The sequence below is a fragment of the Aythya marila genome (genome assembly GCF_965140915.1).
Source record: "Aythya marila genome assembly, chromosome: 1".
NCBI lineage: Eukaryota > Metazoa > Chordata > Aves > Anseriformes > Anatidae > Aythya > Aythya marila.
Window position 1 is genome coordinate 79936108 of NC_139042.1, and position 19565 is coordinate 79955672.

At 38.8% G+C, this 19565-nt stretch overlaps 1 protein-coding gene across 1 annotated transcript in view; it reads right to left on the minus strand.

The window, feature by feature from the left end:
- CTPS2 (CTP synthase 2) overlaps positions 1–19565 on the minus strand; it is a 71243-nt gene that overhangs the window by 42063 nt on the left and 9615 nt on the right. Inside the window, exons 7-13 of the mRNA XM_082772931.1 lie at positions 15928–16008; positions 12985–13136; positions 12601–12733; positions 10382–10470; positions 9525–9619; positions 8538–8600; positions 7876–7919 (exon numbers count right to left, since the gene is read on the minus strand). Of these exons, the coding sequence (XP_082629057.1) occupies positions 7876–7919; positions 8538–8600; positions 9525–9619; positions 10382–10470; positions 12601–12733; positions 12985–13136; positions 15928–16008 (657 nt within the window). The remainder of the gene's footprint in view (positions 1–7875; positions 7920–8537; positions 8601–9524; positions 9620–10381; positions 10471–12600; positions 12734–12984; positions 13137–15927; positions 16009–19565) is intronic.

Consider the following 19565-nt stretch of genomic DNA (forward strand, 5'->3'; position numbering starts at 1 on the left):
TTCGTGGGAGAAGAGCCTGGCATTCACGGACAATATATGTACAAATGTAAATCCACAGATTTCCTTGTTGCGATTTTAAAAAATACAGAATAAAGATTTATACGACATACAACGGATTAAGTCTTGCATTGTGTTCCCTGCTTGTTGGCTAGGCACACTTTCCAGCTAGGCTGCCTAAAAATTAGTTTGGAACTAACCATCTTTATTTCACACTACTAAACTGTTATTTGAGAAAATGTTGTTTAACAAACCCTGCTTTGCCTGAGTTAATTATTTTGACCTCTAGAGCAATTCAAATAAAATGCTTTCTAGAAAACATACAAAAGAAGATATGTCATTCCATTTGGACGGTGTCCCCCTAGTGTATACTATCTAATAGTCTGTCCAGTTCAGCTTCATCATTCATAGAGGATGACATTTCCATATGGCAAGCACTTCAAACTTTCCAAAAAGAAACAAAAAAAAAAAAAAACAAAAACCAAAACACAAGGTATTTATTTTCAATAACAAGGTAAAATTGCTATGTTAAATATGATGACTGCAAATTTCCATCTTAGTTTCAAGCTATATTTACATAAGCATTTATTTCCTTTTTGTTACAAAACTTATAAATGAGAATGCATAAGTATATATAGGAACTAAGTGATTGCTTTTCAAATTAAAACATCCATTACATCTATTTGGCATGGTTTAAACCTTTTAATTGCATGATTCCCTGTGACACATATATTTTCAGCATATTTCTTGGGGATTATTATTTACTTTATCAAAAGGAAATTAATGAAAAAGAGAAAGGAGGAGAAAGGGAACTTTTACTCAGCTGGGCAGCCAAGCTGCACCACAACTGCTCTCTCACTCAAGGGAAAGGGGGAGAAAACAGAATGAAAATGGCTCAGGAGTTGAGGTAAGAACAGGGAGATCACTCAACAATCATCATCACGGGCAAAACAGACTCAGAGTAGGGAGATTAATGTAATTTATTGCCTATTACAAACAAGCTAGAGCAGTGAGAAACTAAAAGTAAACTAAAAACAACCTCCCCTCCATACACCCTCTTCTCCATCCACCCCCCAAGCAGCACAGGGGAACTAAGAATGGGGGCTGAGGTCAGTCCCTGAGGCTGCAGTCAGTCCCTGACGCTTCATCGCTGCTCCCTCACAGTCCCTCCCTGCCCCTGCTCCCCGTGGGGTCCCTCCCATGGGATGCCGTCCTTCCCCAACTGATCCTGCTCCCACACGGCTCCGTACCACAGGGTCCATCCATCCCCCAGGAGCAAACTGCTCCAGCACAAGTCCCCCACGGGTGGGCGGCAGCTCCCCCCAGACCCCTGCTCCTGCGGGGGCTCCTCTCCACGGGCTGCAGCTCCGGCCCGGGCCTGCTCCTGCGGGGGCTCTCCATGGGCCACAGCCTCCTCCAGGCCACATCCACCTGCTCCACCGGGGGCTCCTCCACCCATGGGGGGGCTGCAGCGTGGAGATCTGCTCCATGTGGGACCCATGGGCTGCAGGGGGACAGCCTGCTCCACCAGGGGCCTCTCCACAGCCCACAGGGGAACTGCTGCTGCCTGCCTGGAGCACCTCCTGCCCTCCTGCTGCGCTCACCTGGGGGCTGCAGGGCTGCTTCTCACTCCTTGCTCTCCCAGCTGCTGTTGCACAGCAGGCTTTTTTTCCCCCTTTCTTAAATCTGCTCTTCCACCCAGCATCACTCCCTGGCTCAGCCCTGGCCAGCAGCAGGTCCCTTTTGGAGCTGGCTCTGATCTGACGTGGGGCAGCTGCTGGGCTCTGCTCACAGAGGCCACCCCTGCAGCCCCCTGCTACCAAAACCTTGCCAGTACACTTGGCAGGAAACTAACTCACTGGATTAGGCACTAATCCTACTATAGAACCAAAAATTTTGGACTTAATTTTAACACCAACATCTGCCCATTATCCTAACAGACCAATTAGGTCCAGATCTCAATGTCACTTAAGGACTTCAAGACTCAAGATAATGGGAAAGCATATCAAGTGCATTGAAGCCCCCATATGAGTTATTCCCATGCCTGAATTTCCCCACTAAAGAATGCAGACTAAAGCACTTCATAGCAGTGCAGCATGCATAGCAGCCTCAAAAATTATGGTATTTAAACATAATATCAATGTTCCTAGAGGTTCCCGGGCCATACTTCCACACAAACCCTTTAGCTGTTAAAATGTGTTATGTTTCTTGGGAGAAAACAAAAATCATAACGCTTAGTATTTTTTTCTGGTTTATGAAAAAAATACTTTTCTAAATTAACAATATACTTTAATTTTAATACAAAATGCACCACATACATATTTGCTTACTAATCAATGTTAGCTACTTCACACACTATCACAGAACTTAAAGAAGTGCCTTTGCATGAGCAGGACAGATGTTTTCTAACAGATGAAAAGGAACATTTTATATTTTAGAGTTCAATCAGGTTACTGACATCTTGAATGGGACAAGTGAGCATCCATAAATGTGTTATAAGAGCGTCACCTACTGGCAAAATCTATTTCTACATAATTTCTTGAGTTTGTAGAACATGCACTTTATTTTATTCTATACAATACTTGAAGCTTCATGATGCTACATAAGATGAAATAGGTCATGAATAACCATGGTCACAATTAAGAGTAGCTTTAAATAGAACGATTACTTCATAAATTATTTTTTTTCTATAATGGTACCAGATGCACCTGAAATAAAATTTATGAGCCTTTTCATTTTTTTCAACAAAAAATAAATAAATCAAAGTTTAAAAGTAGAAGAAGTGAACAGGAAAGACAAAGAAGATGGAACTAAATGCAAATCAGTTTTGCCACCCGGTGAATCAACTTCACTAGCATCTCACAGAATACACAGATTCCTTTAGAAAGGAATTATTATTATCTTAAAGGAAGTATTGTTAGTTAAAATTATCATTTGCAATGCAAAACTCATGCGAAGCATTACTTTTCTAAAGAGCTACCTTTCCGGCAAAGAACAATAATAATTTACCTACTGTCATTATCCAAAGGGCTGGAAAGCAGAGCAGAAAGTTTAGGAAAATGTAATTGGAATATGACCTATAAATAATCAACCAAGATGAGAAAAGAAATGTGCAGGACTGATCAGTGCTCTTACACTTAATTTTTCTTAATGAAATCAAACCTGTATTGAAGAAAAACTGAACCTAAAAACTTAACATGGTAATTTAACGCAAAATGCATGGTCTGGTGGAAACAGATAAAAACTCCTATATCAAAAGATCACAGAACAGGCCATCTTGTTTGCAACCACACAGCATGTGCAGGACAACAGGGGAATCGGGCCCAGTCAGCATTGGCACATGAAAGGCAAGTTCTGCCTGACCAACCTCATCTCCTTCTACGACTGGGTGACCCACTGCAGGGTTGAGGCACAGGTTGTTGACGTGGTCTACCTAGGCTTCAGCACAGCCCATGCAGTCTCCCACGGTATTCTCCTGAAGAAGCTGGCAGCCCATGGCTTGGACAGGTACACACTTTACTGGGTTAAAAACTGGCTGGATGGCCAGGCCCAGAAGGAGGTGGTGAACAGAGCTGGCGACTGGTTATCAGTGGTGTTCCCCAGGGACTGGTGATGGGGCCCATCCTCTTTAATATCTTTATTGATGACTTGGATGAGGGAATTGAGTGCACCCTCAATAAGTTTGCAGATGACACCAAGTTGGGGGGAAGTGTGGATCTGTTGGAGGGTAGGAAGGCCCTGCAGAGGGACCTGGACAGGATGGGTCAAGGCGCAGAGGCCAATGGGATGAGGTTCAACTTGGCTAAGTGCTGGTTCCTGCACTTTGGCCACAACAACCCCATGCAGTGCTACAGGCCTGGGGCAGAGTGGCTCAAAAGCCGTGCAGAGGAAAAGGATCTGGGTGTGCTGCTCGATGCTTGCCTGAACGCGAGCCAGCAGTGTGCACAGGTAGCCAAGAAGGCCAACGGCATCCTGGCTTGTATCAGGAATAGCACAGCCAGCAGGGCCAGTGAGGTGATCATCCCCTTGTACTCTGCTCCGGTGAGGCTGCACCTTGAGTGCTGTGTTCAGCTTTGGGCCCCTCACTACAAGAAGGACATCAAGGCCCTGAAGCGTGTCCAGAGAAGGGCTATGGAGCTGGTGAAGGGCCTGGAGCATAAGTCCTGTGCGGAACGGCTGAGGGAATTGGGGTTGTTTAGTCTGGAGAAGAGAAGGATCAGGATAGACTGCTCTCTACAGGTACCTGAAAGGAAGGTGTGGGGAGCTGGGGGTCAGCCTTTCCTCGTAGGTAAATAGAGATATGACTAGAGGGAATGGACTCAAATTGCACCAGGGGCGGTTTAGGTTGGGAATTAGCAGACATTTCTTCTCAGGAAGAGCAGTCAGGCATTGGAATGGGTTGCCCGGGGAGGTGGTGGAGTCACTGTCCCCGGGGGCATTTCAAGAGAGATTAGACCTGGTGCTTAGGGACATGGTTTAGTGGATGACATTGGTGGTAGGGGTATGGTTAGACCAGGTGATCTTGGAGGTCTTTTCCAACCTTAATGATTCTGTGACTCTACGATTGTTCTTTTTTCTTCAGAGTAAACATCTCAAATTTAAACTTAAAATGAAAGTATCATGAAAAATGAAAAATATCAAATTATTTCAAATGTCTCAAATACAACTTATTACCCGCAGACTATTAATATTTTCAAATTCTAGCTGGCATTTCCTCTAAGTTTTCACCACATCAATATTCAGCTTTAGGATTTTTTTTTTTCTCACAGATGATTTTGCAGAGCCCAGGTTGAGTAATATTGTTGTAGTGGTAGTCAATAGAATAAGAAATGGATGCATAGCTGAAATGAAACAGATATTCAGCATTGCATGCAACACTGCATTTGCATGTTCAGTTGTGCATTATTGTTCAAAACACAACAAGTTACATTGTCTCACACTAAAAACTTTAAAACTAACAGTGTTCAGGACTTGTTATTCATACGATGCTCATCTATAGTACAACTCGTGCCATTTTAATTGAGAGACAAAGTTAACAATAATCATTTCTCGCCATTTCAGTCACTTGTATTTCCTTTGGAAGCCTAATTGCAAGTTACATTATAACCTGACAATCTCAGTTTTTATTTTTAATTGAAAAAAAAATCCTGTTTTCAAAGATGCAGAGAAATAGGTGAATGAGAACAAAAACTTTGAGATTGCTTCCTTATTTGCCTTTTGACGTTCAAAGTACACCAAGACTTTATGTGTACTTTAGAAGAAAATACCTATTTTGGTAAAAACTGTTTTGAGTATTTGAATGCTTAAACTGAGAAGGGATATAGGGAGATGCATATTTTATAGCCGCCCCTCAGTTCTCCTGAGGAACTGCATTTTTCCATCTTTTCCTTCTTCTAAAAAACTAAAGAAAATAGAACTGATGACTCACTAGTGCCTTTCTTCTCCCCCTTCAGTTTCCAAAGGAGCAGGAATCAAAAGAAAAGTACACTGCTTTGGTTCTAAATTAGGACTCAGCTAAATCACAGTGGCATCACAAGATATTATTAGTGCTGATATGGTGTTCCCAACTTTCATAGATAATGAAACAGCTACATCAGCTCAGTAGTTCACAAACTCTACTAATCTGCTTCTCTTCCAATCATTTTTATTGATTTGTTATTATATAGAATATCTTAAGTTTTTTAGCATTAGGCAGACTCTGCTAAAACAGATTATTTCACAGTTATAATTATTGATAGTGCAATGATACAGGGATGACTCACAGCTGTTTCTCACATAGAACTGAGATGTCAAGATGTTATATAGTACTGATAAATGCTACCATTTCTATAACAGAAAAAACTGCCAGTAGGGCTGCAGCAGACAAGCTTCCATGTTGCAGACTTCAGCTAAATGTTGAGCTCTCCATCTGAGCCAGCTACCGTGAACAATCCTCAGAATACTGGAGACAAACAGGCAATTCCAATGGGTGACTCACCCCTTCCTGAAGCAGGCTTCTGAAATACATGATCTGACTGCATCCTGAAAAGGTACCTGAGGTGACCAGCTGAAATGCAGTCATCTGAAGTTACGTAAGATGTATCCCACACTCCATGAATTCAGGTCCCTGAAAATTAGGAGCCTACTTTACACCAGGCAGAAGGATCTCCCATCATGCAGTGAAGTAGGGCAGGTGCGCAAAACTGAACAACTTGTTATTTGCAAGCATTTTCTGCTGAATTTTATTGGGGAGACCTACAAGCCTAGTTTAGACCACCAGCTCTCAGCATCAAAACTTAGCCAGTACTTATCCAAAACCAACAGTTTATTAGAATGGAAGAGCAGAAACTTTCGGCAATTACAGCAGATCACAGTTAATAATGTAAAGATAATCATGAGTCCAAATAGCCAGTTTTATGATCCAGATTAGACTCAAACTTCTGTCAAAGAAGCTGATGCTGATTCAGACACAAAATCAAGGTCTATCAGTTATTTAAAGAAAAAAAAATCATCTCTAATAGCGTTACAGCCATTCCCTACTGAAGCAAAGATGCTTGGAATTACTAGAAAAATAAAAGTACCTTGAAAAACTTCAAACATCACTTTTGGCAGTTAAATAAACATAAGGTGGCAATAGAAGAAGAAACTCTGCCTTATTCTACCTGACAATAGCAAAGTATCCTGTACATTTAAAACTATCACTGAAACGCCCTAGAAACAAAGATGTCCCAGAATCATTCTTGCTTCCCCAAAAATTTACAGTAAATTTTCAACAATTTCCACATTTTACAACACATTGCTATTATGAAATGGAGAAAAAGTACATTCAAGAAAGGTGAAAGAAGAGATCTGTTATGATGCCAAACACAGATTTGATGCCAAATACATAGTTTATTCACTTAAGTACATGTCCAGACACCACAAAGTCTCACACTGATTGGAACTCTGAAGGTCTCTAATCTACCTTCAAAAGTTCACACAAGTTCACACTAGATTATCCCTACAATGTGTATAAGCAATATTGACAAACAGGTCAAATACTTCAAAAGAAAAAAAAAAAAAACCTATTTGCATGTTACAGACTAAGTAGATGTGAATATAAACACATTTTACTTACAAATCCCAACAAAATTATTGTGAAGGAAGTTAATAAGCTACTTGTTTCTGCACAGTGAGCCATCCACCTAATCCACTAAAAGGTCCTGCACTAAGGTAGTGCTTTCCTACATGTACTTTTCTGTTGTTTTTCTTACAAACCCTTTCTTACTGATCATTTGTAAGCTTTAACATTATGGTCACATGATACCATACTCTCCTGACCTAGAATATATCTGTAGGAACTCCACTCTAAAATTCTACCATTGGCATACTATACTGAGAGCCCTGTCTTATTTACAGCACTGCAATTTTTCTAAAGCAGAGAACTGTGAGATGCATATGCATTTTGGGGGTGGGGGCAGGGGGAAGGAGTGCCTATTTAATACTATTCAAATAAAGGAAAGAAAAAAATCAACAGCTTTCCATATAATCTATTTTTTTTTTATATATAAAATTATATTCTGGTAATAGCTTTGTGCTACACTTTCCAGCTTCCCTTTGTATTTTATTACTAGTAAAGCCAATTTAAACATTGCCTACTCCCACTTGTCTACAGCCAAGGAATCCATTACACAACTTACAAAAACAATGCCACAGCAAATTTGAGAAGTTAGCAGGTGAAGGCAAGGGACTATTCAAAAATTAAATACCTTTTTAAGCAATACCGAATAAGGACAATGGACACCTTTTCATGTCCTACCACGTAAAAATATAGATAAACCTTAACTTACACAGTTAACTCTCTTTTTAACCTAAGATTTATGCTCGCAAAACACAAGTAGGAGAAAAAACAGTACTTACAACAGGGTTTTTTGTGTCTGGGTCAAATTCTGTAGAATTTGCATCTGAAAAAAAGTTCAAAACAAACTCAATACATTAACGTTGATCTACACACACTACAGGCTCACAAGAACAGTTCTGCGTCATTTTAGGACTTGCCTGCATCTGAGCTGCAATCCCATGTGTTGAAACACATATTGCACCACTTTTGAAATAGCCACAGGGATTATATGGCCTCAGTCACACATACTCATACTTCACTTCCTACTTCCCAAACTTTCTTCCTCTCAGTTCTTAGTGGTAATAGTTTGCTGGTGAGCTAAATCTCTCCAAATTACTACTGCAACAGCTATGGTTTGGCTATTCTAACTAAGAAAGTATGCGAAAGAGAGAAAAACTCTCCTCACCTTTTACTCATCACCACCTGTGCACTCTAGAGAAAGACCACAGGGGTGAACCATGACCACACTTTCTGCTACATTCTTTAAGTCAGGAAGCAGGTTTCAAGCAATTGGCATAGAACCTACTCCTTTTTACACAGGGTGCTTAGCTCTTGCAACATGACCAGTTTGAGCTAAGAATAATCATAGGATCTATATAATATATCTAATAATAGATACATATTTCAGGTACAGAATATTTCATCTAAGCAAATCATATCCACACTAGCATTCTGAGCTTACCTTTCCAATTTAAACAGTTTCTTGCAAATTCCACAACTGCTAATTGCATTCCCAGGCAAACTCCTAAAAGAGAAACAAAACCACAGAATTTAACAGCACAAAGAGCAGGACAGCAAAAGCACTTGCTCTTTTCATCTTAAACGTGACTGCTTGTTTAGAAATCTTGGTACCCAGTGTATACACACAAACTTACCAAAAAGATAAAACAAAAACAGCAATTCAAGGTAAAACAGATTTTTCAAAACGTGGCAAATTGTGAATATATATGAAACAATTCTGTGCAAAAAAAATGTTGTTGTTTTTTTTTTTCCTCTCCCACCTATTTTGCTAATAATTACTGTAAAGATAAACAAAAGCTAAAGCTTTTGCTTATGTCCAGAATCAAATTTTGCTTTAGCAACTAGCCAAAGTAGTCGCTGTTACTTATAAAATTGTAGGAAATCTAGGGCAGGAACCAAAGCTTCAAAGGCATTTACGCAAAAAGCATCTATCTCATATGCCAGATGGCATCTTTAAACATTACTGTAATAAGATAGATCAGTATATCAACAAAAAATATTTGATATAGCAAATGTCTCTAAAGGCAGCTATGTTTTCTATCCATGAATTGATAAGTACAATGACTGTGATTTAATTCAATCGAGAAGCACGGATTCTCTAAATAAAATGTGAACATAGCAAATAAAGCCTTTGGAGTGGGAATGGTCTTTCTCTTCTTTCCTCATACAGCAGCTATAGTGAGCCAGGGCATTACTTCCAAGGCAGATATTCACAACAGCACACGTACTTCCCCAAGACAGGATCCCTCCCTAGTATTATACTGATTCTCTATTGTTCTTTTTTACTCACCAACCACATGCTGGGGTGGAGGGGGTAGAGGAGATAGTCTACAAAGCTTTTTGTTTGTTTGTTTGTTTTAAGATATCAAACCAATTAGCTTTCTATATACCTCCAAAACACAGTAAATTCTGACACTAATGATCTTACCAAGGAAAGGTTTTTTCTTTGTTCTTGCCCAAGAGATAGCTTGGAGTTTGCCTTCTGTTCCTCTAATTCCAAACCCTCCTGGGACAAGAATGCCACTGCAATGAAAGCCATATACATAACATCCAACACATAGAATTAAGCCAGCAAAAGAAGTCCATACAAGTTTAGAAAGACTTTTTAGGTTACAGAAGAGCAAGCAGTTACAGTGCATGAAAGGCATGTTTTGTATTATCATTCCAGATACACAGAATTTAAATTTGGACATTTGTCTCATCTACACAGCCCGTCTCATCTTACCCCATACTTCACAGTGAAATTCTCACTGCTTAAATATATATTGCTTGAATAAACTAGATACGTAGTCACAACTTCAGGATCTTAAACCTTAAACTTTATGGGTACTAAGTAATAATGAAGAAACGACTGTGTTCGGACAATAAATTACGTGCCTTTACAAGTACAAATTGAAAGTCCAACAACTCTTAACAAAGAGGTTTTCAGAGTACCATAGGCATTTACTAAGCTTTTATCTAACGTCTTTACACCATGATGCATGTTGAGAAAGAAAATCATTGACAACTGACTGCACTGTAAGGAAAGTATTTTGTCTAGCTATCCAAAAATAAACAAAAACACACCTAACTGTAACTTGTCCAAAGGGATTACAACAGAGTTTAAGGATATAGGCTGATACTATAATTTGCTATGTCCAAGACTTGTCACCAATCATGCAAATGTATCTGCTTCCATAACAGAAGTCTGGATGCACTGAGAAACGATTCACTGAAGAATTTTTCATCACATGAAGTAAATATCACACTCTACATTTGGGACACAAAATACTCAATGCCACTTACTCTGCTTTGCATAGCTTGTGCCATGCCTGGTGATATTTCACTGAGTTCTCCACTTCTGTAGAACGTTCAAGTTCTGTTGAATCTATGTACTACAAAAGAAAAATACGTAGTAAACTAGGGTAATTTTCTTCCACAGAAAGAGCAGCACACACTATATAACCAACTTTTATATAATATGGCTATAAAGAGTTTCAATGAATTTCTAAGTAAGCCTTTAACTACTACAATGAAGACCCAAATATTTGCTTCTTTCTTTGCATGTAACTCCAGAGCTCTGGCCACCTCCAGTCCTAATTTTCCTACCCTCCAGGTAAGCAGACTTGCTAGAGTGCTCTACAGCTGTATTCCCAGCTTTTCTTCCTATAGACATCAGGGCACCACACAAAGGTTGGTGCTGACCTTATCCTGATATCCAATGAAATGTAGTCAGCACGTTCACTTTACTAGCTTTGGGTGCCACTTTTTAACTAATCTTACCTTAAGACTGGATAAACCTGCATTGTCTAGCCCACGAGAAAGGTACTCCTGTGGACTGATTTGAAAGCATCAGCTGTAGAGAGGGAGTTATGTATGTCCTAACAGAGGTCTTGCATTAGAATCACTACTGCCAGTATTAAGCATGGCCCCTTAGGTACCACTAGAGCAAGCGAGTGGGGTGGTTATATACTGCATTAGAGAAATGAAGTATCAGAGTTTAGTTCTTGGTTTTACCAAAGTCTTTCTGAGAATAGCATAGTCTCTACCCACCAAAAAAGCCATATTATCAGAAATGACAGTACCCATTTGTGTATGGAGAAATTGAACTGATATAAAGATTGCCTAGAGTTTTCCTTCTCCAGACTGAACAACCTTAACTTCTCAGCCTCTCTTCATCTGCTGTGCACTTCATCCCTCTAATCTTGGTGGCCCTATCTCAGACTCACTTCACTGTGCAGTGCACATCTTGTACTGGGGAGACAAAAGCTGAATACCGTGCTCCAAACGTGGTCTCAGAAGTACTGCACAGAAGCAAACAGTGACTACCCTCAACTTGCCTGCTACGCTCTTGCTTCGCATGGCCTCGGATGTTGACTTTCTTTACTTTCATGTTACTCAACGTCACATGCAGGACTTTGCATTTGCCTTTGTTGAACTTCATGAGGTTTCTGTCAGCCCATTCCTATGGCCTAAGGTCCCTTTGAATAGCAGCCCTGCCTTCCACCATACCAAGAGCTCCTCCCTCAGTGTGGTATCATCTTCAGACTTGCTGAAGGTGCACTCCACCCCATCTTCCATATCATTATGAAAGACACTAAACATTTTCTATGGGTTTGTGGTTTTTTTTTTCCCCCTTTTCTGTAAGAAGTGCTTCCTTCCACCTCCCCAGACAACAAATTAACCCACTTCTCTCTATACAGATTACCTACAGAAAAAAAGATTTCAGCTGCCCCCTTTAATCAATATCTTGCATCACTACAGGAATCACACTGCAGCAGCATGTTAGTGCTGATACTTTGACTATTTACTACCATTTTGCTACTGCAAGATGCCAAAACATCCTCTGCACCCCTTAACTGATACTAATAGACACCTTCACACCAGTTCTCCACCCCACACCTTTCCACCCCAAGCAGCAAAACTCTGCAATGGAAATGGATAGTTCCAGGAATAGGAAGCTGAAAACAGGTTTCCACGTAGTTCAACTTCCTGTTCTTATTAAAACAAGACATATGTCTTATTTGTCTCTAATAGTACTTTATGGTAAATAGAGCAACTACTTTCTTGGAGAAACTGACCTAATTCTGATGTCACTAGAATCCTGAAGATAAATTTGACTGCTCTCAAGAAATTAACTGCAATGAAGAACATCAGCTTCTGACACGAGATTTTAAAAAGAAAGTCAATTGCTTTTCAATTTACTGATTTTCTTTTGTCTTTCTTAAACTAATCTTCTTAAAACAATAAGCAGTCTCACTAGAACAAATAAAACCCACCTTTGAGAGTAAATCAAATCATCAGATCCAGTTTTGAGTAGTCACAGTGTTCCTTTCAGATAATCCTAGTTCCTAATAAACTGATCTCTAAACAAGTCTTTTTTAAAAAAAGAAGCTTTTAGCTAGTCTGTATTTATACACAATTCATTTTCTAATTTCCATATGAATTAAAATGACTTTATATGACAAAAACTAGTAAAGCATATTCAAAATATTCCTGAAAGCAAAATCCAGAAATATCCTCACCATTAAATCCAGTTTGTGATTAATTGCCAGCGCAGAGTGTTCCAGAGCCTTGAAAACAGATGCATAGCAATCACTTAGTTTTGTATACTTGCCAACGAGAGCTATGGAACACACCTTCAGCAACCTTTCATATCTGACAAAAACAAGGTATCTAGTTATTACCCCAATTTTCACAATGTTCACTTTTTTTTTTTTTTTCTTAACTTTACAAAACACCTTCTAAAATCCCCAAAGTGTCAATGCTTTTAAACCCAGAGCTTCCACAGGTGTTGCAGTAGCAGCATGCTCCTGACCCAAGCCCAATTTGTTCACTTCAGTGCAGCTAAAAACCTAACTTGAATTCAAACACTTCTGCATTTGAAAGAGCAGCAGGAGTTAAAATACCTGTCAGCCATTTTCCTCCATTTCATTAGCAGATCACTTGGCTGGTCATCAATGGGTAAATTTAACCTCTGTTTAAAATATTTAATGATGCCTTGCTCCTCTAAGAGAATTGGTACTCGGTAAGTAGAAGAAACATCATGGATAAATATGACCTAATAAAAAAAGCACAATACAAAAGTCTTATCTAAATATTTCTCATGGTAAACATACATTTTATTTTGTATACTACATACATTTTGTATTCCACATACATTCTACTTTTTAAGTTCTTTTCTTTTGAATGAGCAGGGCAGTTGTTGTAGTGTAATGTAACCCCAATAGACAGCTAAGCAGCACACGGCTGCTTGTTCACTCACCCCAGCAGGATGGGGAGAAAGAACTGCAACAGTAAAAGTGAGAAAGCTCCTGGGCTGAAATAAAGACAGTTTAAGAGATAAAGCAAAAGGTACAAGCAAAACAAAATAAGAATTATTTCACTACTTCCCATCAGCAGGAGATGTTGAGCTACTTCCAGTAAAGCAGGGTTTTATCACACACTGTTGACTCTGTGCTAGCACTGCTCAACAATAACTAAAATATCCTTGTGTTATCAGTACAATTTTCGTAACAAATCCCAAACTAACTCTATCCCAACAGAAAAACACAGTACAGACAATATTTTAGGTCCCACTAAATCTACTAGGGAAAGTTAATATATAAAAATTAATTTCACTCCTTCATTACACCATCATATAAATAGAGCTTGTCAAGGCTATTGGCAAGTCAGTTGACACATCAGTTTTAATACAAACTTCTGGCCACACAAGCAGTCATGCTTGCTAACAAACCCTTTTTCTTCCTCTCTCACAAACTTGAAGAATATTAACTGGGAAAGAAAGAACATGAAACCTTACAAAACAGACCCAAGCACAATGTGATGAAGTTTCCTAGAAGAATTCTTAGTGAATTGGATTATGTAATTAAATGACAAGTATAGCCCATTCAAGGGCCATTTAATTAAGAATGCTTATTTATAAGCAGTGTCCAAACTGCTTGTAGTTAAGTTCACTGCACTTGGCTTATGCAAGAGAGTAGAGTTTGGAATCCTGAGTACAAGTGTACACAAGAAGTAAAGGATACTTCGCTTAGTTAGTGATCCTTGACTTACTTGTATTCACCACGTATATATGTAAACATGGATGCTACTTCACACCTCTGTGTGTGCCCATTCAACAGCAAAAAAGTGTAATCACTGCCGTCCTACAGTGGGAGAAAGGCTTATCCAACTGGTCTTCCAAAATTGGTAGCTATCAGCTACCAACTTAAGCATAAAACATTAAAAAGAACCACTAGCTGCTCTAGATTAGTCTTGTTTACTGTGACAGCCCCGGAACAGGCCAAAGACACTGCTCGTGTTTTGGTAGTATATCCTTTGAACTGACGAGAGAAGAGTCACCCGATAAAAGCAAAATAAAAAATACACTTAGAGGAAGACTGTGGACAAAGTAGCATGTGGTTTTCAAGGACTAGTTGTCGCAATCCTGGAAAACATTTCCAGGCACATGAGAACAAGAAATCAAGAGTGGTCAGCATGGATTCTCCAAGGGAAAATCATACTTGATCAAATCAGTAAGCTTCTACGATGAAACAGTTGCCTTGGGAGATGAGGGAAGAACCATGGATGTTGTCTACCTAAACTTCAGTAAGGTCCTTGACACCATCTCCCACAAGATCCACACAGATACTTTGTTGATGTACAGGATGGGTGAGCAGAGGGGTGGATTAGAAACTGGATGAATGGCTGAGCATAGAGGGTGGTGCCAGTGGTGCAAAGTCTACTTGGAGGCCAGTAACTAGCAGCATACTCCAGAGGGTCAATACTGGTCCACTCCTGTTTAACACCCACATTAACGAACTGGACCATACGAAATAGCACAGCATCAGCAAGTTTGGAGAGAACACAGAACTGGGAAGAATGGGTGATATGCCAGAGGATTGTGCTGCTATCTGAGGGACCTGATGCTGCCAGAGAAGCACACACAATTTCTGTTTGATTCAATTTCCAGTTGCCTCTCTTGGGCTGGGGAGAAACCACAAAGGATTTTCCATGAAGATATTTTAAGTGAATTGCCTTCCACTAACAGTAAGGTGGCAGGCAGCAAGTGGGATAAAGTAATGACCATGCTATGCTGTATGTCTATATCTGAGATTTTACGACAAAAAGCTTTTTCTTACACAACTGCAGAGAGGTTAACAGTAATACATATGTGAAATACAGCATCACTGTTGGCATCTATTATCCCTTTAATATTATCCATTACTTCGAGTTATAACATGATCTCACTTGGAAAAAAATTAAAGAGCATTTGATTTATCAAAATTAATATTTGAATATCAATCACCACAATTAAGGCCAAAATACATGAATTACAAAAGGATATATATAACTACACTGTAGATGTTCTAAGCATGTTAAAGGACATGAATAACCTATTACATATTATCCCAGGAAGAGCGTTCACGTGGCTGTGATGATCTATGGACATAAGTAAAATCCCTAGCTTTAGAGATAGCTTCGATCATCCATTATTATAACCACCTGAGATGATTTATGGACAATAACCAACCATAGCTTCAAACAATCTATGAAAGTGCATGGTTTTCATGCCAATGTATAGCAATTAACCATGCACTAAAAATTGATTCCTTTTATTAACTTTTTACAATCCATTCAGTAATTGTACCAAACATAACACACATTTAAATTGTTAACAATTGCTCAACATATGAAACTTTTAAAATATCAGGAATTTTTATATGTTAAAGTGCTATAGCGTACATGACAAACAGAAAAAAATTGGAAAATCGATTACATATTAATGGAATAGTCTATAGTGGAAAAGAGAAATACACAGATATCTTTGTATACTGTCCCACATATTTCACAATGAGTAAAGTACTGACCTGCTCTGGCTCCACATGGCAGAACATTGAGATCTTTTCCTTCACTGCCATTTCTATAGGTTTTGCACTTCTGCAGACAATCTGTCATAATATTGGGGAAAAAAAAATCATAAATCTTCACCAGAAAAAAAACAATAGAAGATTCTCAATACTGGTCATGACAAGGCTCACATCCTTTGGAAGCATAGTGCAAGCAAGTACACCTTTTTCTTTCTGCCCTCTTTTGGAGCTCTATCAATATATCATAGCTCACATGTATCTTCTAGCAAGGCAGAAGTAATCAGTCAACCTGCCCTTACTGACCCATTTGTATTAATCTTTCTTTGGCATCCTCTACAAGCTACTTCCTCATGTTCTTCCTTGTAGCTACTATTGAAATATTCTTTAGTCAAGAAGCTTTGTAAGTATGAATCAAAAATATTTTGATCTTATCAGGTAAGTTCAGAGCAATAATACTTAGCTGATATGCATGTTTTCTACCATTTCAGTATTTCAGCACATTCTTTGTAATTCTTAATTTGTAAATCATTGTAAAAAGAAGGCTGAAGAAGAGAAAATTCTCTCTTTGTGGACTTCTTCTGGTGCAATTATTTTGCTGATAAACATAAAACTCGGGAATTTTAGAAAATATTGTCTTTTTTTTTTTTTTTTTTTTTTACCAGCAAAGAAAACAAGTGTGTGTTTTGGTGTTTGTTGGAAGGGATTTTTTTTTTTTTCCAGTATCTCATTTCAGGCAACTAACTCTAAATGCAAAACTGCTCTCTGTATGTGCCTGCTGGTAACTTAGTCTCCTACCTCAAATTATTTTGAATCTTGAAAGTTTAAAAGAAAGTTGTACCAATAAAAGGTGAACTCACTGTTTTCCCTGTCTTTCTAGCAACATAACTACCTTAAGCCCTTTTTTGTTCAGAAACTTGTAGCTGAACTTTGATCACCTTGCTAGAATGCAGTTTAGCTACACTGATATTGATGAACTCTAATCAACTTCTATCCTTGCAAAAACTTCTAGAATCAGGAAAATCGATGCCAAAAATAAGGGAAAATTAGTGCACATTCTAATAATCAATAAAGGTTTGTGTAACAATTTGTGCATTCTCTTAAACTAAGCACAATTTATACTTAAGAACTGGATCCTATTTGAAAATATTATTCATAAACGTTGATAGTATGAACAAACACATGATCAATCCACTAGGGAATCTATCATCCTTCTTGCTGAGACAAGATTCAATTTAATAGAGTCACAGAAATCAAAAACATCAGAAGCAGCACGTAAACACAAAACTACGATAACAGTGGCCAAGAAGCAGCTCAAAGCAACATAATAGAAATAAGACAATGAACAATTCAATTGAATAGGGCAGCAAAGACAAACATATAATCAGCTTTCAAAATGCAGCAACAGAGTCCATTAAATCTGCAGACACAGTGTATTCATTAAGCACTTAGAACCCTCCACAGAGGACAGAAAGGCTCCCGTATACAGACAGCTGAGACTGGCCCAGCATGCCACCTCAGGGACGCCCAGGACCAGACAGCAAGGCAGCAGCTATCGCCAACAGGTCAAGCCAAGCTTACATCAGGCAGCCTGGTGGCACAGCTTGCCAAGGAAGCCCACCCAACTGCTGTTCTAGGAGCTTCCCCAGGTGTTGTCTTGGCCTTGCACCAAGAAAAAGAGCAACCATTTACAGATTTTCTTGAAGCAGTGCCCTAGCATCTTACCAACATGGCCAAGAGGTGTTGTTCGCACTGTAATTTCCCTATGCTTTGCTGCTCAACATCAGCAGTAAAAATAAATAAATAAATAAAGTAGTACCGTGCCCCAGAACCGCCCCAGGCAAGAAATCAAAATGTGAGAGAGTGACTAGACTAGTCTGCTTTCCTTTTCCACACACAAACATTTAACAAGCTTTAAAAATTACTCTGGGGGGGGGGGGGGGGGGGGGGGGGAGCTGGACACAGGCAATTATCTTAAAGGCCTACAAAAATCACATTCAACTTTCCATATGCAATTAATACCACAAAAGGGATTTTGAACTTCAGGCCCTGAAGCTTGGAACATAGAGCAGCACTGCACAAATAAAATCCTTTCCTTCCTCAACCTATTATAGTTAACAGGTTACAACAGTTTGAAGCTACCAAAACACATCCTTCATACACCTTACTTATAAAACCAGTGGATTTGTAGTTTAAAACATGCACATTGATAAACTTAAAACTCTAGGTCCTGTTACAAAATAAAATCTGTGTGGATAAGTAAATAAGTAAGCACATGCTCTCTCCTATCCAATTCATATACAGTTATTTGAAAACTGTGCCTACAGTACAAACATCAGTACAGTTGATAATGTACAGATTATCAATGGCCTTGTGAATTGCTGATGACTTGACAAGTATCTACATATTCTCATAATGAGAACAGGTTACCTCTTCTCATTACATAAACATTCAACATTTATCTACTAACAGTAAAAATTCTGGTTAGTGATTGTAGAAATTTTCAAGGAAAAAAAAGTTGTGTGTGCAACCTCATAGGAAAACATTATCGATGTTATCAAAAAATGCAAAGTTACCCTGCATCAGAATACCAGATATTGACACAGAACTGTTTTTATCTTGTAATTAGAAAATTCAAAGTGTAAAAAAGGGGTTTTATTTCAAGTAGGAGTTGAGGCTGGTGTGTGGCAGATTCTTTGTTCTCATTCATATTGTGTTAGCAGTTGAAGTAGTATTTGGGCCAGGGCTTAAGCCAGTCTGCTCTGAGCCAAGATTGCCCACACCGTTTAATCATTAGTTTGCTCATTTACTCTGCTTTGGATGCTTTAGTCAGCTTCTCCCAAGACAGCTTTGCTCTACAGGAGGCCAACCCTGATGAAATCTCAGTTATACTTTTAAGTGGATTTGTGAAAAAGGATGGAAAGACCTTTAATATTTTTAACACACCTCACATTTTTTCACTTGATGTGGCAAATTGTGTCATAAATGCTTTTTTTTTTTTTTTTTTTTTAAATCGAATCCATTCCCACCAGATTTCTGTCACTAATTCAAGTAGCTGTACTCTTCCTTTGAAAGTAGCAACAAGATGAGGCCCTTAGGACATCTAGAAACTAGAAAAGCACATAAGCCAAAAAGTCACTTCTTGCAAAAGTTCAAGGAGAAAAAAAAAAAAAAAAAAAAAAAACAGAAAGAAGTACAACACAGAATCTAGTTGTGCAACTATTCTTTTAAGAATATTCCTCCTTTGTGAAGATATAAATATTATACAGAACCAGTGACTATTCTTTCATTTCTGAGAAGAGTTAGGTAGGAAGCTTTTTCTACCAACAGACTTTATGGCAATGGAAAGGGCTCAATGACTTCCAGAATTAAATATGGAAAATATTCTTTGACTTGACAAGCAACCTCACATGAAAGAGCAAAAATTATTCTCTTTCTTTCTTGAAAAACTAGAAACGCAGTTCAGCTGCATTACCTGCAGCTCAGGAAAACACAAAGTGTAAGTTTGAACTGTGGTTGTATTGGCATTTGAAGCTGCACTGCCCTGGCTTTGCTGCTAGCAGCAACACTTGAGCAAGCAGATTAACATCACTCAGTGGCATACAGGTATCACAACAGGGAGCTGTAATTAACTTAAGTCT